Source organism: Oncorhynchus nerka, linkage group LG8, assembly GCF_034236695.1.
Source record: "Oncorhynchus nerka isolate Pitt River linkage group LG8, Oner_Uvic_2.0, whole genome shotgun sequence".
Taxonomy (NCBI): domain Eukaryota; kingdom Metazoa; phylum Chordata; class Actinopteri; order Salmoniformes; family Salmonidae; genus Oncorhynchus; species Oncorhynchus nerka.
The window spans coordinates 39804439-39831840 of record NC_088403.1 but is presented as its reverse complement, the minus strand read 5'-3'; the positions used below and the strand labels follow the sequence as shown (position 1 = coordinate 39831840).

Below are 27402 nucleotides of genomic sequence, written 5' to 3'. Positions count from 1 at the left end.
TTATAAAAACAACAGTTGGGCATCTTCTCCACTGTCTGAATACGCCCTATCTCAGAACAAATGTTTTGATTTTTTTTGGGGGGGGGGGGGTCATCCATGTGTGTGTGTCTGTTTGTGAGAAAGAGAGTGAGGGTAGGTCTGGACTTCTTGATGGGCCGCCCCCAGTTGGTGAGAGTAGGTAACAACATCTCCACCCCGCTGATCCTCAACACTGGGGCCCCACAAGGGTACATACTGATCCCTCTCCTGTACTCCTTGTTCACCCACGACTGCGTGATCATGCACGCCTCCAACTCAATCATCAAGTTTGCAGACGACACTACAGTGATAGGCTTGATTACCAACAACGACGAGACGGCCTACAGGGAGGAGGTGAGGGCCCTCGAGTGTGGTGTCAGGAAAATAACCTTACACTCAACATCAACAAAACAAAAGAGATGATCGTGGACTTCAGGAAAGAGCAGAGGGAGCACCCCCCTATCCACATCGATGGGACAGTAGTGGAGAGGGTAGTAGTTGTAAGTTCCTCGGCGTACACATCACGGACAAACTGAATTGGTCCACCCACACAGACAGCGTTGTGTTTTTTTTTAATGCGTTGTGTTTTTTTTTATGTTGACAGCTATAAATTAGTCTGAGAATATCACAGCGAGATGAAACGATGATTACCGGATTTTCTTTGTCTGGATAGAACAGAAAATGTTACATTCATTACCTATGCAAATGTATGGTGTGAAACCTGACACTTCAAGTCAGCACCACTGACAAGTGTGGTAACGGAAAGCAGACAGATGGGGCTTTCTGGCACTATGAAGCACTGTGAAATTCACAGAGTGCTCTGTACAGCAATATATCAGATGGAACCGGTCCAGAACCCTAAATAGGGGACTTAACATCTATGCCCCATCAGATGGATGGAGTGATAGGGACAAAAGAGAGAGAGAGAGAGAATACACAAGAGACCATTAAAAAAATGACACAAACACACTCCATTGTTTTCTCAAAGTGAAGTTAATTTAACACATCATCTTTTCCTTTCTACAATCCCGGTTTAACTTGACTGTACATTCATCTACCCAGCTGTTGGTCCCCGGGGAAAAAAATACATTGTCATCCTCAATCGTTTCTATGTTTCTGAGCACGGATAGCCTACAAACCAGACCAGGAGGACACTGCAATTGTAGTTTAGCAATGCTACTTATGCGTACATATTCAATTCCATTATTATTGCTGTTCTATAATTCTACTGACGGGAACCTCTTCTTTCAGTTGATAAATTGCGTTCCAATTCCAGCATTCACGATTTCCGGAAGGATTCTTCTTGTTCTAGAACAGAATAGTAGGAAGGGAAGATTATTTTCCCAGCGAACTGACTGACTGATAAATGGGGGAATTATGGGTAACTTGCAAAATTCAGGAAGTGTTTTAACGATAGTGAGGTTTGTTTCTTTATGTCCTTTTTTGTTTTGTTGAAACTAAAAACTGTTAAAGGAGTGTTGAAGGCTGCTGGTCTGGTTGTCTTGGTAACAAGACGCAAGAAAAACCTCTAGATTCACAATCAATCAAAAGTGTAACATTCTGATTCAAATCCTGTTCCTACGAAAGGAGAGAAAGGGAGAGAAGAGAGAAAGAGGGATCGATGCCACTTCTCTCCCTCTATCACTCTGTCTATACACATCTCCTGTCACTGTTACACTCATACTGAATTCTCTCACACACACACTTCCATCACCTCTGCATCTTAAACACATGAACACACACGCATACACGCATGCACACACACACTTCCATGACCTCTCCATCTCTCTCACACACACACATACACACACAAACACGTCTCATCTTTGCCAACTTCCTGCAATAAGGTCACAATTCCAGAGATCAAATAAAAAAATATCATAAATATCAGATATCGCCAAAATGAACACACAAAAACATAAAAATATTAAAACAAATTCAAAATAATTTCATCAAACGAATGAATCAAAATAAGATGCACAGAAGAACAGTAAGACAGTGTGATATCAAGGACTAGTAGACTGAGCCCACAGATGGTAGACTGAGGTCACATCCCAAATGGCACCCTATTCCCCATATAGTGTACTACTGTTGACCAGAGCTCTATGGGCCCTGGTCAAAAGTAGTGCACTTCATAGGGAAAATGGTGCCATTTAGGACAAATGCCAATACAAATTAGAATATTACTAGAAAAACGTGGTTTTCTGACTCTCTTCCTTCTCTCTATGCCCAATTATGAATGGACAAGAATAATGACATATCAGAACATTGTTTTAGTTTAGGAGATTAGGGGTCGCCCAAAATCATACACTTTGTATGTTCCAAATGGCACCCTATTCCCTAAATAGTGCACTACTTTTGACCAGGGTCCATAGGGAGCTTGTCAAAAGTAGTGCACTATGTAGGGAATAGGGTGCCATTTGGGAAGTTGCCCCTTTCCCCATTATAGTGCACTGCTTTTGGTCAGTAGTATTGCACTACAATATGGGGATTAGGCCCCATATAGTGTACTACATTTGGCCAATAGTGCACTCGCTCTGTAGCGAATAGGGTGTGATTTGGACCATGCTCAAGTTATGCTAAAGCTTTAGGAGTTCTACACTAAAGATTCTCCCACCAACACTATAATAATCATAATATTCAGACATATATATATATATATATATATATATATAAAAACATCAGTAGTAGTAGTAGTAGTAGTACAGTAGAGAAGAATAGAAGAAGAAGCAACAATATTATGTAGCATTCACGTCATCATTCCTCTGTATCTTTTGGGACGGTATAAAGTCCTTTGTCGGAGAACCGGGAAAACGGTTACACGTCAAAACCTAGACAGCTAGAACCAGTACCTGTGTGTGTGAGTGTGAGTATGTGTGTGTGTGTGTGTGAGTGTGTGAGAGAGAAATATGTCTTGTTTAAGATGGGCAGTTTGTGTGGGTAGTCTTCCAGTGAGTATGTAGAGGGCTGTGTTTGCACTTCAATGTAGTCTATGTGTTTGAGTTGATTCATCTTTTGTTTACATTCTGCATGAGTATGTGTGTGTGTAAACAGTATATGCCTGTGTGCGACTCTGTATGTGTTTATGTGTACGTTGTCAGTGTGTGTGTGTTTGAGCGTGTGCGTCTGCTCCTTTGTGTGTACATGTGTGTGTTTGGCTATGTGCATACTGTCTCTGTATGTCCTCTAACTACTCTATGTATCCTGGTACTGATCCTCCGCTGTCTGGTTCTAGGTGTTAGAAGAGGCTCCGCTGAGCTCGGGGTTTGGCTGCTCAGGGAATGCCGTCTGTGTGGAGGTGGGCTGAGGAGGCTCCCCTCTCTCCTGGAGGTTCTTCTGATTGCGACTGGCCTCCCCCAGGATCTGCAGTCTCCTCTCCTGCTGCTCATCCAGCCCCCGCCACAGCTCTGCACGCTCACACTCCCTCTTCAACTCCCTTGAGGGGAAAGGTGAGGAAGGGTGGAGGGAGAGAGAGAGAGGAGAAAGAGATGGATGGAGGGAGGAAGGGAGAGCAGAAGGGTAAGAGGAAGAGAGAGACAGCTTAGGTTATATACACACTGAGTGTACAAAACATTAGGAACACCTTCCTACTATTGAGTTGCACCCCCCATTTTGCCCTCAGAAAAGCTACAATTCGTCAGGGCATGGTGTCGAAAGCGTTCCTCAGGGATACTCGCCCATGTTGACTTCAATGCTACCCACAGTTGTGTCAAGTTGTGAGGGCAGGGGGTTAAATTGAGTCAGAAAAATGTAAGATAATCTGTACAGCACTTCGTTATAACTGCTGATGGAAAAAGGGCTTTATAAAATACATTTGATTGATTGATTCAAGATAATGACGTGTGGTGTCAATCAATGCAACTTCCAAATGAGAAAATGCATCCCATAACATTTTAACATGGAAATATCTGTTCTAACAGTAGAAGCCAATGTGTGGTGTTCAATGGACATAGGCCTATATTCCATGAGATTAAAAAAAACATGCAGGGCTTGACATTAACCTATTTATCCACTTATCCTTCAGACAAGGAGGTGACTGAAAATGTTGTCTTGTTGTTTGATGCAAGAAACCACTTTACAAAATAAAATGCATTATTATTTCCATATTATTATTACAGAGAATCAGACAAATTATTCTACCCTTTAACTATTGGCAATTTAGCTAATTCAAGACTATCTCAATTTACAAAATGAAGACAAAAAAATGCTCTTTACCCAACTCGTTTTTCAAAGATACATGTTTTGTGCTCTTGTAGGAAGTAATCACTCCACCATTGCTGACTACAAATGATCAATAACTGGGCTAATAATTCACTAATTATTCAAGGATATGAACAAATGTGCACATGTGGCTCTCGCTTTGATCTTAAAACAAGCGTATCTGCACATGACCACCCATGCTGTAAACACAGTCCAGTTCAAAGTGAATGGCACAGATCCATATACAGCAACGGCCTATTTGCATATAGGCCTACTGCAGCTCTGATTGGTTATGACACACCAGTCTGTGTAGAGTACAGGCTAAGTCGTGCGTGTCAATGCAATAGAATCTTACTCTGAAACGTTCTGCCTACAACAAAATCTCTTGCATAGTTAGTTTTACATACTAAGTTAGTTCTGCATACTAACTTAGCATAGTTCATTTTGTTTCGGTATGTTGCATTGAAAGTGGCTAATGTTGCGTTGATTCGATCACAATTCCCACAGGAAAGGGAAATGTTAATAGTGTTAACTAATGAGGAACACTGTAGGAAGTTGAGTGAAGTTCAATCTCGTGCTTCTCTGCACGGGCTGATATTTCTTCTGCGGGGCAGTCCCGGGGAGCTGCGCACCTGCGCATGCATGTAGCTTAGAGGGAACATTGGTGTCAATAAAGATCCTTGAATTGAATGCAAGTGAACACAAAGAGAAAAGGAGAAAGAAAGACGGGAGGATGAGAAACAGGGGTGTTATACACACATATTAGTACACGCACGCTCACTTCTGTTTTTCCACTTTGTAAGAGGCAGTGAGGTCATCAAACAGCTTGCTGTTCATCTCCATAAAGGTCTTCAGAACGTTGTAGATCAGAGAGACTATAGTCCTGCAGAGAGAGAGAGAGAGATAGAGAGAGGGAGAGGGGGATGGAGGGAGAGAGAAATGGAGGGAGAGTGAAATGGAGGGAGAGAGAAAGAGAGAGAGATGGAGAGGTGAGAAAGAGAGAAGGACAGAAAACGAGTGAAGGTGGGGTTAGAGAGGTATATCTGCAGAGATTCACAGTTCATACAGACTTAAAGAGCAAAGGTTATAGGTTAGGGGTTAGAGGTTAAGGGGTAGAGGTCCCTTACTGGTTCCAGTGCTCCTTGGACACTCTGTAGAGTGTGGCGAAGACCAGCGGTAGAATCACCTGACAGTTCTCCTCTATCAGAGACAGGATGTACTCGTTGTTCCAGAAGTACAAGGCCCTCTCTGCTACCTACAGCAGGGAGGGAGAGAGAGATGGAGAGAGGGAGGGAGAAGGAGAGGGAGAGAAAGGGATGGAGGGAGATAGAGAAGTAGTGATGGAGAAGGAAAGAAGAGGGAGGAAGGGATGGATGGAGGGAGGGAGAGCAGAAGGGGAATAGAGGGAGGAAGAACGAGAAAGCTTAGGTTATGTACACTGACTGTACAAAACATTAGGAATATCTTCCGACTATTGAGTTGCACCCCCCTTTTGCCCTCAGAACAGCCTCAATTCGTCAGTGTATGGACTCTTCAAGGTGTTGGAAGTGTTCCACAGGGATGCTGGCCCATGTTGACTCTAATGCTTCCCATAGTTGTGTCATGTTGGCTGGATGTCCTTTGGGTGGTGGGCCATTCTTGATACACACGGGAAACTGTTGAGCGTGAAAAACCCAGCAGTGTTGCAGTTCTTGATACAAAATGGCACCTACTACCATACCCCGTTCAAAGGCAGTTAAATCTTTTCTCTCCCCATTTACCCTCTGAATGGCACACATACACAATCCATGTCTTAATTGTCTCAAGGCTTAAAAATCCTTCTATAACCGGTCTCCTCAGTAATGGAAAGAGCAGGTGTTCTTAATGTTTTGTACACTCAGTGTATAACAGTAGAACAAATCTTTATTGTCCAGAGAATTTGTCCTTTGCAGTTTGTTAGATCAATGTGAGAGGACGGGGATTGGCTGTCTAGATGTGGTGGGCATGGCCTAACCTGGGAGTGTGGGCTGGAGATGCAGGCAGAGATCTGTTTGTGTGTATGTGCGTGCGTGCGTGCATGTGTGAGCTTTAATTTTATTGTGTGTGTGTGCGTGTACCTGGAAGTGTGGGCTGGAGATGCAGGCAGCAATCTGTTTGAAGAGAGGCTCCTGAACACGGATGAACTGAGATGGCTCGATCACATCCAGTATCTCCTCTATCTCCCCTAGGAACATCACCTACAGATGCACACACACACACACACACACACACACACACACACACACACACACACACACACACACACACACACACACACACACACACACACACACACACACACACACAAAGAAAGAAAAACACGCACACAGATGAAGAGACAGATGCACACAAATATACACACAACACGCACGGGCGGACACACACACACAGGCTCACACACATATGAGAGAAGCACACCATGGGTTTATAAAAAAACACACACACACAAAGATGTCTCACCTCTTTCTGGGTGCAGGTTTTGGGCCAGTATTTGAGGAGCCCTCGTATGATCTGAACAGAAAACAAACAGAGGCAAAGTCCAGCACGGTGTTACAGTGTTTTATGTATACTGGAAGTTCCAGTGTGAGCAGTGACTAACAACAGTAAGGTTGCAAAATTCCAGTAAACGATAAATCAAAATTCCCAGGTTTTCCCAAAATCCCAGTTGGAGTATTCCTGGAATCAGTAGGGAATATGCAGGAAATCCTGCAATCTGGATTTCTGGAAGTCCTGGGATTTTTGGAAAGTTACTGTAATTTTACAACCCTAAATGACAGAAAAGGTGTTCCTTACATATTCTGTGACAGTAGAATCTTTCTCCATAAACTGGACCACACAGTACGCCAGCTGTAGAGTGGTAGATACATACAGCAGGTTAACACATACACACAGCACAGCTAGCACATAATGTTCTGAGAACCATATGTTTCTTAGAACTTGGTGAGAGCATGGTTGTCCTATGGTTATTTTGCATTCAACCTTCCCATAACTTTCTGGGAATGGCGCCGTATAGTTGCTCAGCACATTTAAGGAACTTAATCATGCAAAAACATATAATTTTCTTGTGGCATGGCATCAGTGAGATTTTAACCAATGGTCTTCTGTTCTCTATCCATGGAATTTGTCCACTGCACCTCCAGGATGGAGCTAGGATGCCATGTTTTTTAACTCATACAAAGCTGTTCATTTTAGTATATTCAATCAGACACCATTTCAAAGGAAACGAGCATTCATTAAGATCAGGTGTGGGCAATTAGTGGGCGCAGCTAACACACCTGAACACACTTAACAAGATTTTTTTAAATAACATTCTTAATGTTTTATTGTTGTTTTTATGGAACGTTTTCTTAATGTTCTGAGAACATGACTTTAAATAGAACCATGAGGAAACCTGCAAAAAACTTTATGATGAACTACTGAAATTCCCACAGAAGATCGTGGTATCTTACCATTCTCTGAACATTCAGAGAACATGACTTTAAATAGGAATATGAGGAAACCTTTAAAAAAATGTATGATGAAGTACTGGTTCTTAGAAAGTTATGTGCTAGCTGGGTATCCTGCACCATTTCCAGAATGTTGTGGGAAGGTTGTATGCAAAATAACCATTGGAAAACCATGCTCTCACCAAGCTCTGAGAAACATATGGTTTTCAGAAAATTATGTGCTAGCTGGGCTAGCAGTGCTATTAAACGTCTTATTGAAACATTCAGTGAAAGTTTAAAGGAAATTATTTAAAAAAAACTCAAAATAACCTAGAATTTCGGTTCTCAGTTAATAAAAACTATCAGGAGAACTTTCAAGGAACTATAGTAAAATGCTCTCAGAACCTCCCTGCAACCTAAAAATGTAAGTTCCCAGAACATTTAAAAACATTCAGTTTTAACAGTCAGGAGACTTTTATTTTTTAATTTTTTAAATTTAACCTTTATTTAACCAGGAAGGGCTCATTGAGATTAAAATCTATTTTTCAAGAGCGACCTGGCCAAGATATTACAAGTCATTACAAAAAAAATACAGACAGACAACATGAAAAACTACAAGTAATCTAGTAATAACCATTGAATTCACAAGAGTATAAAACAGAAAATTAAAAACATTGACAGGTCAGGGAATCAGCCTCAAAATCCTTTAAAAACACCAATCGGGACAAGTTCTTCCAGTTTAAAAGTATTTTGAAAGGTGTTCCAAGACGATGGCGCAGACTACATAAAAGCCCTTTTAACAAATTCAGTTCAGACATTTGGAACAGTTAGCAGGATAAAGTCCAACGAACGAAGAGTACCCACCACATTTCTGAACAATAAAAATGCACAAATAAAAAGGTAGTAAACCCAAAATGGCTTTGTAAATAAAAGTATACCAGTGACTGAGCCTATGAGCGACTAGAGAAGGCCAGCCAACCCTGGTATACAAAGTGCAGTGGTGCATAAGGTTGCAGTTTAAAATAAATCTCAAAGTGCCATGGTAAAGAGTGTCAATTGATCTCAAACACTGACCGGAAGCATTCATAAATAAAATATACCCATAGTCTAGTAAAGGCATAAATGTAGCTGATACTACTAGCCTCCTTCTGGCTTCAAAAGAAAAACAGGCCTTATTCCTAAAATAAAATCCCAATTTCAGCTTCAATTTTTTTGTAAGTTGTTGAATATGCAATTTAAAAGAGAGGCCGTCATCAATTAAAATTCCAAGATATTTATATGAGGTTACAACCTCAATTTCCTTGCCCTGACAGGTAGTAATAGGTGAAAGGTGGTTCAGAGGTCTATTTCTTGCATTAGAAACCACCATTAGTTTAGTTTTGTCAGTATTGAGGATAAGCTTCAATTGACACAAGGTATGTTGAACAGTATAAAAAGCAGTTTGCATGTTCTGGAAAGCTTTTGTAAGAGATGAGGCACAACAGTAAATAACATCATCAGCATAAAAGTTGTGCATTTTGGACATTTTTGTTTAAATAATTTATAAATAATTTAAATAAATAATCATTTATATAAATAGTGAATAAGAGAGGACCAAGTACAGAACCTTGGGGCACATCATTCAAGACAGACAATTTAACAGACATAAGCCCATCAAATTGAGTGCACTGAGTTATATCAAACAGATAGTTAGCAAACCATGCAACTGCATGCTCCGAAAGACCTACACTCGACAATCTCTGACTTAGTATAGCATGAGCAACTGTATCAAAAGCCTTAGAGAGATCAATAAAAAGTGAGACACAGTGCTGTTTTTTGTCAATGGCTTCAGTGATATCATTTAAAACCTTCATGGCTGCTGTAATTGTGCTATGCTTCTTCCTGAAGCCCGATTGGTACACTGGTAAAATAGAGTTAGTAAATAAAAACTATTTTAGCTGTTCACTTACAAGGGTTTCAAGTATTTTCACCAGGGGTGACAGCTTTGAGATTGGCCTATAATTATTTAAAAGAGTTGGATCTCCCACCTTTTAAAAGTGGTAGGACAAATGCTGATTTCCAGGTCGTTGGAATTTCATTACATTCCAGAGTTAGATTGAACAGAGATGTAAGTGGTTCAGCTATGAAATCAGCTGCCAGATTTAAAAAGCAGGGATCCAAAAGATCAGGACCTGCAGGCTTTCTCTGATCTAAGGATTTCAGGGCTTTACCACCTGCACTGAGAATGGCAAAAAGCTAAAAATTTGACAGTTCCCAGAACCAATGGGAAACCAAAAACGTACGTTCCAACAACTTCCAAGGAATCAAATGGGCTAGCTGGGAGTACTGTATACTGTGTACGCACTAAAATATTGTATTTTACACCTGCACGCACACACATTCAAATACTGTGTGTGTGTGTATACACACACACACAAAAACTGCACACACTCACACCCCATGTGTCGTGTTATGAGCAGTGGTATTGCAGTAATCTGTAGTTTTTTCTTGTTGCAGCATTCCCTAGAGTCAGAATACACACCCACACACACCCACCCACATGTTCCCTAGAGTAGGGTTTCCCGAACTCGGTCCTGGGGCCCACCCCCTGGGTGGAAGTTTAGTTTTTTTGCCCTAGCACTACACAGCTGATTCAAATAATCCAAGCTTGATGATTAGTTGGTTATTTGAATCAGTTGTGTAGTGCTAGGGCAAAAAACAAAACGTGCACCTAGGGGGGCCAGGACCGAGTTTGGGAAACCCTTCCCTAGAGTGGGATACAATGGGATGTAAAACCCTGATCCCACCAGATTACTGCTCTAAGGATCGGAAAGATACGTTTTCCAAGTTGGTGCCTGCATGTGTGTGTGTTTCGCGATTGCCCCTCCGCCTAGGTGCGTTGCCATGGCGAGTGGGTATCGTGGCGACGGAGTGTGTGTGTTTACTTCGGAAGGAGTGATGTCAGCCTGCCCTGAGGGGATATGACATAGAGCTTATACCTCTCCTTTCTCTCTCTCTCTCTCTCTGTATATTTCTCTCGATCTTTCTCTCTCTCTTCCTAACTATCTGTATCACTTTCTTTTTCTCTATAATTCATTCACTTTCTACCTCTGCCTCCCATTGACCTTTTCCCCTCTCGCTCATCTTTTTCACTTTTCTTTTTTTCCACTTTTCTTTTTTTTCACTCTTCATCCCTGACTTTCTCCATCCCTTTCTCCCTATGCACATTATATGGAAAGATCAACAGAGGGTTGGAGCGGAGGTAGAGGGTGAATGAAGGGAGGGATGAATGAGAAAAGCAGGAAAGAACCAGTGATTAAAATAAGACAGGAGTTGAAGCGTTTAAAGGATTAAAGCCTAGGGTAAATACAGAGTTGTTTTCTGTTGTTAGGTGAGGGATTATCGGTATTGTAGTCTGTTAGGATAGAGTTTATGGTGTTTGTAGTTCCAGGCTAATAAGAGGTGACAACTGGTGATTTTAAAAATGTAAATACAGCAGCCTAAACCAGTGTTTGCCAACTCCAGTCCTCGAGTACCCCAAACCACACACACACACACACACACACACACACACACACACACACACACACACACACACACACACACACGTTTTGGAGCCCCAGACAAACTTGTGTAATTGTGTTCGTTTTTCAATCTGAAGGAAGTATGATTTGAAGTGACTGAAATTAGAATGGTATTGGGAAGTTAAGAAGATCACCAGGCAATCATTTTGTATGATCTTCTGTGTAAAAAAAGTACATCATTGATGATGTTCTTTTTCCCTCAGTCTGATTTAGTGCCTGGTCTTGTCCACTCTTTTCTCATTAGTCCTGTGTGGCTAGTGGGTATTGTAGAGGGAAACATCTTGTCTTTCAGTGATGAGGTCATAATAATAATAACAATAATAATGTAGTATACTTCAGGATTTAAAAAATGAAGCCTTTTTATCTACTTTGCCAGAGGATGGATACCATTTATGTCTCTGCGTGCAGATTGAAGGAATTTGCTAACAACAGTTAGCTCAATTGCTAACTAGCGTTAGCGCAATGCCTGGAAGTCTATGGTAACTGCTAGCATACTAGTAGATACCATAGACTTCCAGTAATTGTGCTAAAGCTAGTTAGCATTGGCTCACAAAACTTACCTCAAACTTCCTTCATACTGGATGCAGAGACACAAAAATGGTATCCATGAGTTCATCTGACTCTGGGGAAGTAGATAAAGGGCTTCATTGCAAAAATCCCGAAGTATCCCTTTAAAAAGATAGAGGCACATTTGTAGTAAGAAAACAGAAACCGTTCTGTTTATTACAACTGCTTCTCGCAACCACATTTTTTAAATCAGGACCCCACATTGCTACCCCTACTTAGGGAAACAATGAGCTAGACCATGCTGGTCAGACCAGCGAGACCCCTCAAACTCAACTCTGGAAGTCAAAGCCAGTTCCACTGCATTTTTCATTGTTCCCCTCTGCTCAGGGACGGATTTACACCTGGGACACCAGGTGGATGCAGTTAATTATCAGGTAGAACAGAAAACCAGCATGCTCTGGACCCCTTATGGTAAGAGATGAATACCCTTGAGATAAACCAAACCGACCTGCACTGCTAATGGTTTTTATTTGGGCAGTTTGAGCTGATCCTAGCTGGAGTGAATGGGGTTTGCTAACCATGCTCTTTCCCTGAGGGAACTGTGTGTTTGTGTGGTTGGCAGGCCATGCTGTGTGTGTTAATAAATAATACATGGAGTCAGAAGAGAGAAATGCAAGGCAAGCCAATGTTTAGACTCAGAATACATGCACACTAACACACACATATATGCACACACACCAAGGCGGAGATGCATACATACAAGTACATATAGATTTAATAGAGCACACATACGCATATAGAAACCTACACGTAGACACACATTCACAGATACTGGTTGTGTGTGTGTATAAGAGGATGGTGTGAGTTGTGATCACAGCTGGATGTGCAGTCAGTCAGTCTGTAGTGTGACTCGATGCCGATCTCTAGTGGTCATGGGTGCACATTACAGTCTCATATAATATTTAAAGCGGCAATATTTAACGTTTTGGGCAACCTAACAAATTTCACATAGAAATGTGAGTTATAGATCTGTCCTTCTGAAAGCAAGTCAAAGAAGCGGTAGATCTGTTCTGTGTGCGCTATTTTTATGCTTCCTGTTCTTAAGCTTCATTTTTGCTTCAAACTATATTTTTGGTTATTGAACATTTATTTCACAGCAGTTTAGATTGTACAATGATTGTCTACACTATACTTGCTTGTTTTGTCACATAACCTGAAATTAGGCGAAGTAGTAGAGTTTTAGCAACCAGGAAATGATTTCACCATAATGCACCTTTAACTCTTAGTACTGGGAAACAGAGCGAGTGAGCGAGAGAGCATGTGTGTTTGGCAGGCCGTGCTGTGTGTCTTAATAAATAATACATGGAGTCTGAAGAGGGAAATGTAGGGCAAGCTGACGTTTATACTCAGAATACACACACAAACACTGACACATTCACAAACACATATATATGCACACACACACCAAGGCTGAGATGCAAAGATACATGTACATACAGATTGAATAGAGCACACAAACATATATAGAAACCTACACATTGACACAGACACACACATTCACAGATACTGGTTGTGTGTGTCTATAAGAGGATAGTATGAGTTGTGATCACAGCTGGATGTGCAGTCAGTCTGTAGTGTGACTCCAGGCTGGTCTCTAGTGGTCATGGGTGCACAATGCAATCTCATTTAATATTTAAAGCTGCAATATGTAACCTTTTTGGCAACTCAACCAAATGCACATAGAAATGTGACTTGTTTTGGTTATGGAAAATATATTTCACAGCGGTTTAGATTATAGAATGATTTTCTACACTATAATTCCTTGTTTTGTCACATAACCTGAAGTATTTGAATTTTAGCATCCAGAAAATTATTTCTCCATAGCGCACCTTTAACTCTTAGCACTGGGGAACAGACAGACAGACAGACAGACAGAGAGAGACAGAGACAGACAGACACAGAGACACAGAGACACAGAAAGACAGACAGAGAGAGACACAGACAGACAGACAGACAGACAGACAGACAGACAGACAGACAGACAGACAGACAGACAGACAGACAGACAGACAGACAGACAGACAGACAGACAGACAGACAGACAGACAGACAGACAGACAGACAGACAGACAGACAGACAGGCAAACACAGAGAGAGAGTCAGAGAGAGACAGAGAGAATGACTGACCTGTGCATGGAAGATGGACAGAGACTTGGCTGTGTGTAGAGGTATCAGGACTCGAACCAGGAACTGCTTGTGTTCCGACTTCAAGGGCAGAGCAAACCCGTTTATAATGCTGTAGACAGAGAGAGAAGCTTACCTATGAAATCAAAAAAATTCAAGCAGACAGCCTAAGGAAATTTACAACAATGACAAATTGTTTGATAAAATATGCAAAAACAGGTTTTTAGACATTTGTGCAAATGTAGGAAAGGCGCCCGGTCATGCAGAGCCTTGTCACGATCGCAGATTTTATAGAAACAACAAATGTCGAAACATATAAGTGTCTTATATCGGCTGAAAGCTTAAATTCTTGTTAATATAACTGCACTGTACAATTTACCGTACCTATTACTGAGAAAAAATGCCATGCTATTGCTTGAGGAGAGCTCCTAACAACAAAACACTTTTTTCACCACGATATGTTTGATAAATTCACCTCTGAAGGTGAAATGTGTACTTAAATTCTGCTAGATATACAATCCTTTTTCATATCCTAAAAAGGTCCATATAGCGTAGCATCCATGATCGATTTTGTATTTCCACTTTTTCAATTTGCAAAGAAAGGAACCTGAAAATCTAACCCTAAACTTTGTTTCAACCAGTCAAATCATGTTTGTTTGTATTCCTCAGAGATCCTAGAACGTAACCAGACTTCACTATATAATTAGGGGTGTAGTATATCATATAGGACACCATATTTGGTGAGATAGCGACACCTTGATGGCACGCCGATGACACGGGCGGTCTTCACTTGAATTAACTCTAACTTGGTCAAATAAGCACCAATCGGGATCAAACAAAGCTAGCTAGATAGCCAATGAGCTGGGCTTTACGGGAGAATGTAGCTAATAATCTTGTTCGAAAGCATGCCTTTTACTTTTGGACAAAAATTATAAGAATATTCAGAGTTGTGAAGTTATGAAAACTGGTTGTTTTGCAAATGTTGAACTTATAATATGGCCACTAATACTGGAAAAGCTCATTCAAAGTCCAAGTATACAGATTTGACGATATTCTTTCAGAAAAATGTCATATGAATGCAAATGCCTCCTTCACGATTTGCCCAAATGTACCTAGGTGACTTCACACTGAATGTCATGAAGTTTGCTCATACTTCAAGTTATCCATCTGAAACTTTGCACATACACTGCTGCCATCTTGTAGACACCATCGGAATTACAAACAGAGTGATGGCTAGAACTGGGACCGTTCTGTTGCATTTCAAAGATGGTGGTAGAAAAAAAAAGTTGTTTTTTTCTATGTATTTTCTTTTACCAGATCTATTGTGTTATATTCTCCTACAATCAATTCACATTTCCACAACTTCAAAGTGTTTCCTTTCAAATGGTACCAAGAATATGCATATCCTTGCTTCAGGGACTGAGCTACAGGCAGTTAGATTTGGGTATGTCATTTAGGCGAAATTTTTTAAAAAGGGGGCAATCTAAGAAGTTTTAAAAATATATAACATCACATTTACATAAGTATTCAGACCCGTTACTCAGTACTTTGTTGAATCAACTTTGGCAGCGATTATAGCCTTGAGTCTTCTTGGGTATGATGCTACAAGCTTGGCACGGCTGTATTTGGGGAGTTTCTCCCATTCTTGTCTGCAGATCCTTTCAAGCTCTGTGATGGGGAACATTGTTGCGAAGCTATTTTCAGGTCTCTTCAGAGATATTCGAATGGTTTCAAGTCCAAGCTCTGGCTGGGCCACTCAAGGATATTCAGACTTGTCCCGAAGCCAGTCCTGCATTGTTTTGACTGTGTGCTTAGGGCCATTGGGGCGGCAGGGTAGCCTAGAGGTTATAGAGCGTTGGACTAGTAACTGAAAGGTTGCAAGTTCAAATCCCCGAGCTGACAAGGTACAAATCTGTCATTCTGCCCCTGAACTGGCAGTTAACCCACTGATCCTAGGCTGTCATTGAAAAAAATAATTTGTTCTTAACTGACTTGCCTAGTTAAATAAAAGGTAAATAAAATAATTGTTTGAGTGGAAAGTGAACCTTCGCCCCAGTCTGAGTTCCTGAGCGCTCTGGAGCAGGTTTTAATCAAGGACTGCTGGACCTTATATAGATAGGATTGCGCCTTTCCAAATCGCGTCCAATCAATTGAATTTACCACAGGTGGACTCCAATCAAGTTGTGGAAACATCTCAAGGATGATCAAAGGAAACACCTGAGCTCAATTTCGAGACTCATAGCAAAGGTTCTGAATACTTAAGTAGATAAGGTATTTAATTTTTTTAATGTTCAAATGACTACAAAACCTGTTTTCACTTTGTCATTATGGGGTATTGTGTGTAGATTGATGAGGACATTTTTTTATTTGATACATTTTAGAATAAGGCTGTAATGTAACAAAATGTGAAGGGGTCAGAATACTTTCCGAATGCGCTCTATATGATCAAATACAAATCTTAGAATCAACTATTAAAGACTACCAGAACCCACTGGATTCTCCAGTTACATTGAATGAACTACAGGACAAAATACAAACCCTCCAACCCAAAAAGGCCTGTGGTGTTGTAGGTATCCTAATTGAAATGATAAAATACACAGACCACCAATTCCAATTGGCTATACTTAAATTCTTTAACATCACCCTCAGCTCTGGCATCTTCCCCAAAATGTGGAACCAAAAAGTGGAGACAAATTGGACCCCGATAACTACCATGGGATATGCGGCAACAGCAACCTTGGGGAAATCCTCTGCATTATCATTAACAGCAGATTCCTACATTTCTTCAGTGAAAACGATGTAGTGAGCAGATATCGAATTGGCTTTTCACCAAATTCCCATATGTCAGACCACAAACTCACCCTGCACACCCAAAACAAAGGCAAAGTCTTCTCATGCTTTGTTGATTTCAAAAAAAGATGTTGACTCAATTTGGCATGAGGGTCTGCTATATTGATGGAAGCAGTGTTGAGGGAAAAACATACAACATTATAAAATCCATGTACACAAGTGTGAGGTTAAAATTGGCTAACAACACACACATCTCTTTCCACAGGGACCTGCAGTGAGACAGCGATGCAGTTTGAGCCCCACCCTCTTCAACATCTATATCAACGAATTGGCGAGGGCACTAGAACAGTTTGCAGCACCCGACCTCGCCCTACTAGAATCTGAAGTCAAATGTCTACTGTTTGCTGATGATCTGGTGCTTCTTTCCAAGGAGGGACCTACAGCAGCACCCAGATCTTCTGCACTGATTCTGTCAGACCTGGCCCTGACAGTAAATCTCAGTAAGACAAAATAATGGTGTTCCAAAAAAGGTCCAGTTTGCTAGGACCACAAATATAAATTCCATCTAGACACCGTTGCCCTAGAGCACACATAAAGCTATACATATCTCGGCCTAAACATCAGTGCCACAGGTAACTTCCACAAAGCTGTGAATGATCTGAGAGACAAGGCAAGAAGGGCGTTCTACGCCATCAAAAGGAACATAAAATTCGACATACAATTTGAATCTGGCTAAAAATACCCATTGTCCTTTATGGTTGTGAGGTCTGGGGTGTGAGGGAGTTCTGAGGGAAATATGTCTCTAATATGGTCATACATTTGGCAGGAGGTTAGGAAGTGCAGCTTTAGTTTCCACCTCATTTTGTGGGCAGTGTGCACATAGCCTGTCTTCTCTTGAGAGCCAGGTCTGCCTACGGCGGCCTTTCTCAATAGCAAGGCTATGCTCACTGAGTCTGTACATAGCCAAAGCTTTCCTTCATTTTGGGTCAGTCACAGTGGTCAGGTATTCTGCCACTGTGTACTTTCTGTTTAGGGCCAAATAGCATTCTAGTTTGCTCTGTTTTTTTGTTAATTCTTTCCAATGTGTCAAGTACTTATCTTTTAGTTTTCTCATGATTTGTTTGGGTTTAATTGTGTTGCTCTCCTGGGGCTCTGTTGAGTCTGTTTGTGTTTGTGAACAGAGCCCCAGGACCATCTTGCTTAGGGGACTCTTCTCCAAGTTCATCTCTCATCTCTCTGTAGGTGATGGCTTTGTTATGGAAGGTTTGGGAATCGCCTCCTTTTAGGTGGTTGTAGAATTTAACGGGTCTTTTCTGGATTTTGATAATTAGCCTAATTTTGCTCTGCAGAGTCTCGATTTGGTGTTTGTCCCATTTTGTGAGTTATTGGTTGGTGACCAAAGCCTCACAACCATAAAGAGCAATGGGTTCTCTACTGATTCAAGTATTTTTTTGCCAGATCCTTTCGGACGCCTCCGAGCGGCTAGGTAGGCTGTTTGGAGAGTTTATCTGATTAAAAAATATATACTATTATGTCCTCTCCCCACACTTCTAAAACCAAAGTTGCACCCCTGCCTGTGGCACTGATGTTTAGGCAGAGGTATGTATAGTCCTCTCTCTCTCTCTCTCTCTCTCTCTCTCTCTCTCTCTCTCTCTCTCTCTCTCTCTCTCTCTCTCTCATAGTTGTTATTTGTGTCTGTCTTCTGTTTATCGTTTTTTTTTGTCCTTTAATCAACCTTTTTTCCCCCTTGTTTTCTCTCTTCCTATTTGAGGAATGAAAGAGAGAGAAATAGCTATGGAGGATAAAATAGAACAAATGTTTTTCTCTTCCATTCCTTTTCTATATCTGCCTCTCTCTATTGCCTCTCTCTCTATCGCATCCCTCTCTAATCCTCCGTTTCTCATCCTCTCTCTTCTGTCTACGGCACCCCTATATACCCCTCTATTTCATTCTCCCTCCCCTCCCGTCTCTTTCTCTCCACCCTCTCTCTCCCTTTCTTCTATCTATCAGTGAGTTTGTGGGTGGGTCTATAAATACTCAGTCAGCATCAACCTGAAGCCCACACCCCCTCCTTCCCCCAAAACATTGACTCACTCCCTCACCCTCCCTCCCTCCCTCCCTCCCTCCCTCCATTTCTCTATCTCCTCCATTTCTCAGTCCCAGCATGAAGAAACCTAAAATTAAAGGTATGTTTTGTTGACTTGGGAGAAAGATAAACAGTGTGTGTCACTTGTAGTAAGGGAGAAAGAGAAACTGTGTAGAGTAGGGAGGGGCAACTGGCAGCCTGCGGAACAATTTCCAAAAACCGACATGTTTTTTTCTACTCAACTTACTGTTGAGACTTGCAATAGTAGAATACATAAGGTGCAATTTCGAAATTTGGCTGTGCATCGAAATTTGGTTATGTCAGTCACTCAATTAGCCACGTCAGCTAACAATTTTTAGATTGGTAAGTTAGTGTAGCCAGCTATCTAAACTTGTAGTAATCATGGCCAAATACTGACCAGGGCCCTGACCTCCAGTAGGCCCCCAATGATTTTATTAGTCACTCTCACCCAGATATCATATTAACATGGCTAAGTCATGGCAAAATGTGTAGAATTGTAGGAAATTAATTTTAAAACTGCAAGAATGTATCTCCACCCCACATCAAAATGGATAGAATTGCAGGAAATGTGCTATATTCTTCTCTCTGCCCTATGGCAAAATTAGGAGAATTGCATGAAGTTTGTAATAAAATTGCAAAATCTTCTCCCCACGCCATGGCAAAATGTGTAGAATTGCAGAAAATGAACTTTAAAAGTCCAATGCAGCTGCTTTTATCTTAATATCAAATCATTTCTGGGTTACAATGAAGTACTTTACAGTGATTGTTTTAAAATAAAATGGTAAAAAATAAACAAAAATAGCTTTGTAGTAAAAAGTCATTTCTCATGTAAGAATTTTGCTAGGACTGTCTGGGAGTGGTCTGAGTGTGAAGGGAAAACTGAAAACTAGCTGTTATTGGTCTATTAACTAATTACACCATGCAGTCCAAAACTCCAAACCACCCAAGCAGGCTGAAATTTCAGGCAGTCTTTTCAAACAGCTAAACACTAAAAGGGCATCATCATGTAAAACATGTCACAGTATTGTTCCAACCTCATAATGTGTAAATATATATAAAACACAGGGACATCACCTTTTTGACTGCACTTTGGCTTGAAAGGGATAGTTCAGCCAAATTACAAATCATCCAAAAGTATTTACAATTGATTGGGAAGCTCATAAAGGTCACTTATAGAGGTTTTGAACATGATGTTTGAAAAATCTGTCCCATGACGAATGGCATTTGTGCCATGACGAATGGCATCACATGCTAAAACTCTGACAAGGTAAGGAAACCAATGTGTCATTTTGTAATTCGGGCGAACTATCCCTTTAAAACTAAAAATGTTCTCTCCATCATTCAAGACATTGGCCAGTAAAAATAATTAGTAGGAGGTAGGGGGTAGGGGGGCCAAATCTTGCCTAGGGCCCCCAAAAGGCTAGGAGGGTATAATGCATTTAGTTAACAGAGTTAAGAATAGTTTAATTGCACAAATGGATTGATTGCACAAATCATTTGACTGCATGTGTGAGTATGGATGTGGGTGCGCAGACCCACAAGTTCAGATTTTTTGTGGCCCCCAACCCCATCAAAGTTGCACATTCTTGGTGTAGAGTGTAGAGGAGATGCACCGCTTCAGTCCTCAAAGACAGCAATGTTGGCTGGTTTTCATAATTTTTTATTTGAAAATGGACCTTTCAGTGACATGTATTGATCTAACAGAACTTGAGCACCTGCACCTCATAGAGGGTAAAGAGTGTGTGATACAAGAAGATACACACCTGCCCAGGATCTCCAGTAGCTCTGCCACACCGTTGAAGTGCTCGGTCTCATAGATAAACCTGGAAGAACAGAGACAGGTCACACACACACTGTCACACAAACGCATAATTTGCAATGTTAACGTGTGAGTGTACATGAGTGTCTGTGTGTGTTTGCATGTTAGTGAGTAAGTATGTGAGTGTGTACATGTACATGCACCTGAGCGTGTGTGTGTGCGTGGTACCTGAGGAAGATATTGTTGATCTGTTTGCGTATGTATGCCCGCAGGCCGAGCAGTTTGCCGTAGACACGATGCAGGATGGTCTTTAGGTACTCTCTCTCCCTCGGATCCTCACTGTCAAACAATTCCAACAGCTACACGCACGCACACGCACACACACACACACACACACACACACACACACACACACACACACACACACACACACACACACACACACACACACACACACACACACACACAGAAAGGGAGATAAATTATCAAAATGCAGAACCCAGAGAGTCTGAGTAATACACAAATAGAGACAGACATATTGAAATACATATTGTAAGAGGTAGACATGTAAGAAATGGATTTCTACCTGAAGAACAAATTTCTGGTCAACGTAGCGTTTGGCCATGGAGGGCTGGAAGTCTGGGCTCTCCAGGAAACGCAGAAAGAATTCATACACCAGCTGAGAAAACATACACACAGAGTACACACACACAGTTGAGAGTTAAATAAAAATAAAAAAGACAGAAGGTGATAGATGGAATCATCTACACAAACATAGATTTCAAATCTATGTGTGTGTGTGTGTGTGTGTGTGTGTGTGTGTGTGTGTGTGTGTGTGTGTGTGTGTGTGTGTGTGTGTGTGTGTGTGTGTGTGTGTGTGTGTGTGTGTACCTGCAGGTGTGGCCAGGAGGCCTCTAGAGTGGGTTCATCCTCCTCCGGGTCAAACTCTGGGTTCTCACTGGGAGGTAATGTCCTGAAGATATTCACTGAGATCTAAAAGAGGATGGAGGGTTGGAGGAGGAGAGGAGAGGAGAGGAGAGGAGAGGAGAGGAGAGGAGAGGAGAGGAGAGGAGAGGAGAGGAGAGGAGAGGTGGAGGGAAGAGGCAGGAGGAAGGGAAAAGGATGAAAATAAGAGAATAGAAAATAAATTAACCTAGGCTTCTCTGAACTTCATAACCCTTACTCTTTTCTCCAATGCTATCTATCTCTTTCCTTCGTCTTGTCCCTCTCTTCCTCTCCTCCCTCTTTCTCTCTCCTTCAACCAATCCTTTATTTTCTTCTACACTCCGGTTGAAGAGTTCTTTACATCTCTCCACCTCCTCTCATCCCTCCCTCTCTCCCTTTCTCCACTCTTCTACTCTTCTCTATCCACTCTCCAACCCCTTTCCGCTACTATTATCCCCCCTCTCCCTCCCTCTCTCCTCTCACGTTTTCTTCTTCCTCCTGCCTCCTCCTCCCTCACTCCTCCTCTCTCACCATCTTAATAGCCTCTGGGTAGAGTGGCTCTATCAGAACTCCTCTGCTTGTAGCAACAGACTCCACCAGTTCGTTGAGCGCAGCTCGTTTGATCTCTTTCCCCTTCAGGTCAGCCACACAGTCCAGGAAGTCAAAGAGGACGCAGCACTGCTGCAGCTTCTTACAGAACAGGTCATGGAGCTCTGCCACAGGGGCATCTGGGGAGGTATGGAGAGAGGGAGAGTGAGAGGGATGGAGAGACAGAGAAGTTAAACACAACACTCCCGCAAACAGTCAAAACCGTTAAACCAACAGGCTGCACTTTTTGATCACATCAAGGTAACACCAAACAGTAATTTGTGAGAACTAAATGTTCAAAGTCTCTGTTAAAAATGTACATCCATCCCTCCCCTCTTCTCACCACTCCAACCTTTTCCCCATCCCTCCTTCCCTCTCACAGGGCTCTACGCTGACCTTTTTTATAAGGAGCACATGTGCACTTAAGTTGAAAAATGTAGGCGCACACACAAAAAAATTGTAGGCGCACACACAAAATATTGTAACACAATGGAAAATATTTTAGATATTAATGCTAGAATCCCCAAAAATGTTAGGCTCACTCACTGGTGCTCCTAAATAAAACTTCCAGGTAGCACAGCAAAACATTTAGGTGCATATGCGAGTAAAATGGTCAAACTGTAGAGCTCTGTCTCACCCCTCCATTCTTTTCTCCTCCCTCCATCCATTCCTCTCTCTCTCCCTCCATAGTCAGACTATGAAGGAGAAATCGAATCAGTTTTTAATAGGGAGTAATTGTATGAAGAAGAGCCGAACTAGGAACCAGAAAGAACAGATCGAGAAAGGGAGGGAAAATAGAGAGAAAGAGAGAGCAAAGGACTATTCCTAGAGTAGGGATGGGCAACAGACGGATCACGGAGGCTCGCGGATCGATTTCCAAAAATGGGGGGAGGGCCGCGGATCGATTTCCGCAAAACGTTTACATTTTTGGGGTCTCAACGTACTGTTGAGAATTAGAATAGTAGAATACACAAGATGCAATTTAAAAATGTGGTTGTGCATCAGCAGTGTTTCTTTTGTTAAAGTATGTCAGTCACTGATAGTTACTTAAATAGCCATGTCAGTAAATGTTTTTTTCATTTAACCAGGCAAGTCAATTAAGAACAAATTCTTATTTTCAATGACAGACTACACTGGCCAAACCCAGACAACACTGGGCCAATTGTGCACTGCCCTATGGGACTCCCAATCACAGCTGGTTGTGATACAACCTGGAATTGAACCAGGGTGTCTGTAGTGACGCCTCTATTACTGAGATGCAGTGCCCTAGACTGCTGCGCCACTCGGGAGCTTGGTAATTTACTCTAGCCAGTTATCTAAAACTAGTTATCATGGCCAACGAGTAATCATGGCCAAATATCGACAGAGCACACAAGGAACATGCCCAGGGGCCCTGACCTCCAATGGGGCCCCATTGATTTTGTAAGTCACTCGCAATCAGATATCATATTCACATGGCATAAGTCATGGCAAAATTAGTAGAATTGTATGAAATTTGTTGTAAAATTGCAACATTTTCTCTCTGCCCAATGGTAAAATATGTAGAATTGAAGAAAACTTGCTTTATAATGCAAGTTATAACATTATCTCTGCGACCCATGGCAAAATGTGTAGAATTGTATGAAATATTTCTCTGTGCCATCATGACGCGGTAAATGTTAAAAAGGTTAGGGCCGGTCCTGCATTTCAATCAAATCAAATGTTATTTGTCACACATGCCGTTTACAACAGGTGTAGTAGACCTTACAGTGAAATGCTTACTTACAAGCCCTTAACCAACAATACAGTTTTAAATAAAAAAAATAGGTAAGTAAAAATATAATAATAATAAAAGTTTAAAATAATTAAAATAACATAGTGAGGCTATATACAGGGGGTTTAGTTAAGATATTTAAGTAGTTTAACTGCACAAATATATTGATTGTATAAATCACTAGACTGCATGTGTGGGTATGGATGTGGGTACGCAGACCCGCAATCCCCATCAAAGTTGCCCATCCCTGGGCTACAGTATCAAGGAAAGGAATTGTGCTGGGAATAGAGTGTGTGTCCCCAATGGACCCATGGGGCTCTGTTCAAAAGTAGTAAACTATATAGGGAATAGGGTATCATTTAAAGATACATTTTTGCTTGGTAGGGAAGATTAGCGATACAGGAGGAGGGGGTGGTAGGGAAAGGGATGGAGAGAGGGGGAGCGAACTTGAATAAGAGAGACAGAGACAGAGAGAGAGAGAGAGAGAGAGAGAGAGAGAGAGAGAGAGAGAGAGAGAGAGAGCTACAGTCTTAGAAAAGAAGGTGCTATCTAGAACCTAAAAGGGTTCGTCGGCTGTCCCCATAGGAGAACCCATTGAACCCTTTACACAGGTAGAACCGAAAAGAGTTCTACCTGGAACTAAAAATAATTTTACATGGAACCAAAAAGGGTTATCCTACTGGGACAGTTGAAGAACCCTTTCGGTACCCTTTTTTCTAAGTGTACATATTGTAGCTTCCGGAGCACAGTGGCAGAAAAATACAAATTAAATTGGAGACAGTGAGTTTGTGGAAACAGGGATGGAGAGAGAGGAAAAGAGAGAAAGAGAGAAAGAGAGAGCCAGAGAGCGAAAGGGTAGGAGAGAGAAAGAACGTGAAATAAACAGGGAGTTTAAAGGTGTGCAGACATCTTTAAGGGGCAGACATGAAGAAGCATCACTGATTCAGACACCCGGCAACACACACACACAGCCAGAGCTAAATATAGTACTACCACAGAGAGAGGGAGAAGAGAGAGAGAGACAGGACAGAGATGGGGGAAAGGGAGAGACAGAGGGAGAGATATAGGGAAACGGAGAGAGAACGAGGGAGAGGGAGAAGAGAGAGATGGGGAAAGGTCGAAAGAGAGAGAGAGAGAGAGAGAGAGGGAGAGGGAGAGAGAAAGGATTAAAGGGTGACATCATCTATGTTGCTCTTCTGTCTTACTCTCTTCCCCTTCCTCCCTCCATATCCCTGGGTACCTTTCCTCCTTCCCTCCCTCCTCGTCTCTGTGGCTTTCTAAATGAGATGAGCAACTACTACTCTCGTCTTTAAAAAACACTGTTTCTGTTTTGGCTGTGTGTGTGTGTGTATGCGTGCGTGTGTGTGTGAGACGAAGAGCCACTATTATAGCAGCAGCCCTCCTCCGTCTCTCTCTCATTGTCTAACCTCACCCACATTGTGACGCAGTGAGAGAGAGAAAGAGAAAGGGAGAGAGACAGAGAGAGAGAGAGAGAGAGAGAGAGAGAGAGAGAGAGAGAGAGAAAGAAAGAAAGAAAGAAAGAAAGAAAGAAAGAAAGAAAGAAAGAAAGAAAGAAAGAAAGAAAGAAAGAAAGAAAGAAAGAAAGAAAGAAAGAAAGAAAGAAAGAGACAGAGTGAGAGAGTGAGAGAGGACATAGAACAACAATTTCTTTATTTATGTCCCTTTCAGGAAATGTGTCTTACATCTCAGAAAACACAACACAGCATCACCACATAAGGGACAGTCCAAAATGTACCTGGCTGGGGTGGGTACAGAATATGGCAGGGTTGTCTAACTTTTTTTTTGCTTTGGGGAGGGTTGTGTGTTTTTTTATTGGGCACAGAAGAGGGTTAACATCACCCTTTTGCAGGTTTTGCTGCATAATTTCTCCATCCTAGTCAAATTTCCTCACCTGCTTGCATGCACCTCACCTACAGTACCAAGTTTTGACACACCTACTCATTCAAGGGGTTTTCTTTATTTCTCAAATGTTCTACATTGTAGAATAATAGTGAAGACATGAAAGCTGTGAAATAACATATATGGAATCATGTAGTAACCAAATATTTTAGATATTTCAAAGTAGCCAGCCTTTGCCTTGATGACAGATTTGCACACTCTTGGCATTCTCTTTACAAGCTTCACCTGGAATGATTTTCCATCAGTCTTGAAGGACTTCCCAGATATGCTGAACACTTGTTGGCTGCTTTTCCTTCACTCTGCGATCCAACTCATCCCAAACCATCTCAATTGGGTTGAGGTTGGGTGATTGTGGAGGCCAGGTCACCTGATGCAGCACTCCATCACTCTCCTTCTTGGTCAAATAGCCCTTACACAGCCTGGAGATGTGTTGGGTCATTGTCCTGTTGAAAAACAAATGATAGTCCCACTAAGCGCACACCAGATGGGATGGCGTATCGCTGCAGAGCAGAATGCTGTGGTAGCCATGCTGGTTAAATGTGCCTTAAATTCTGAATAAATCATGCAGAGATCATTCATTCACCTACTCTGCATCTCACAAAGAAACGGTGGTTGGAACCAAAAATCTCAAATTTGCACTCATCAAAGGACAGATTTCCACCATTCTAATGTCCATTGCTTGTGTTTCTTGGCCAAAGCAAGTCTCTTCTTAGGGGGCATCATGGTTTGGGACTGCTTTGCTACCTCAAGGCTGGACAGCTTGCTATCATCGATGGAAAAATGAATTCTCAAGTTTATCAAGACATTTTGTAGGAGAATGTATCTATCCGCCAATTGAAGCTCAACAGAAGTTAAGTGAAGCAACAGGACAACAACCAAAAAGACAGAAGTAAATCAATAACAGAATGGCTTGAACAGAAGAAATACACCTTCTGGAGTTGCCCAGTCAGTCCTGACCTCAACCCGATTGAAATGCTACCGCATGACTTCAACAGAGCGGTTCACACCAGACAGCCCAAGAATATTGTAGAACTGAAACAGTTTTGTAAAGAGGAATGGTCCAAAATTCCTCCTGACCATCGTGCAGGTCTGATCCATAACTACAGAAAATGTTTGGTTGATATTATTGCTGCCAAAGCAGGGTCAACTTGTTTTTAAATCCACATACTTTTTCCAACCTGCATTGTGAATGTTTACATGATGTATTCAATAAAGACATGAACATTTATAGTTGTTTGTCTGTTATTAGTTTAAGCAGACTGTGTTTGTCTATTGTTGTGACTTAGATGAAGATCAGAACCAATTTATGACCAATTTATGCAGAAATCCAGGTAATTCTGAAGGGTTCACATACTTTTTCTTCCCACTGTATATCAAGGTGTTTTGGTACTTCCCTTATGCACGACGCTTTTCCGTGCGCTAACTATTACTATACCACCAGGTCAATATGGTCTACCAGTCTAACTGTATATCCTGCCCTCACCCACCATTCATAGTGACAATGGTAGTAGGTGGATCGTATATGTCCAGATCTGCAATAGGCTGACTAGCATTCATACAACACAAAAAAAATAATTCAAAGCTGCACCAATTTTCAACATTCTACTCTAGGCTGCAGTGAAAAT

The 27402-nt window shown here is 41.6% G+C and overlaps 1 protein-coding gene across 1 annotated transcript in view; it reads right to left on the bottom strand.

Moving 5' to 3' along the window:
- Positions 1–998: 998 nt before the first annotated feature.
- LOC115133301 (serine/threonine-protein phosphatase 2A 56 kDa regulatory subunit beta isoform) overlaps positions 999–27402 on the bottom strand; it is a 42858-nt gene continuing 16454 nt past the window's right edge. Inside the window, exons 2-13 of the mRNA XM_029666392.2 lie at positions 22048–22244; positions 21463–21564; positions 21158–21250; positions 20800–20930; positions 20576–20635; positions 13919–14027; positions 7030–7083; positions 6697–6747; positions 6315–6434; positions 5346–5473; positions 5000–5101; positions 999–3454 (exon numbers count right to left, since the gene is read on the bottom strand). Of these exons, the coding sequence (XP_029522252.1) occupies positions 3250–3454; positions 5000–5101; positions 5346–5473; positions 6315–6434; positions 6697–6747; positions 7030–7083; positions 13919–14027; positions 20576–20635; positions 20800–20930; positions 21158–21250; positions 21463–21564; positions 22048–22244 (1352 nt within the window). The 3' untranslated portion in view covers positions 999–3249. The remainder of the gene's footprint in view (positions 3455–4999; positions 5102–5345; positions 5474–6314; positions 6435–6696; positions 6748–7029; positions 7084–13918; positions 14028–20575; positions 20636–20799; positions 20931–21157; positions 21251–21462; positions 21565–22047; positions 22245–27402) is intronic.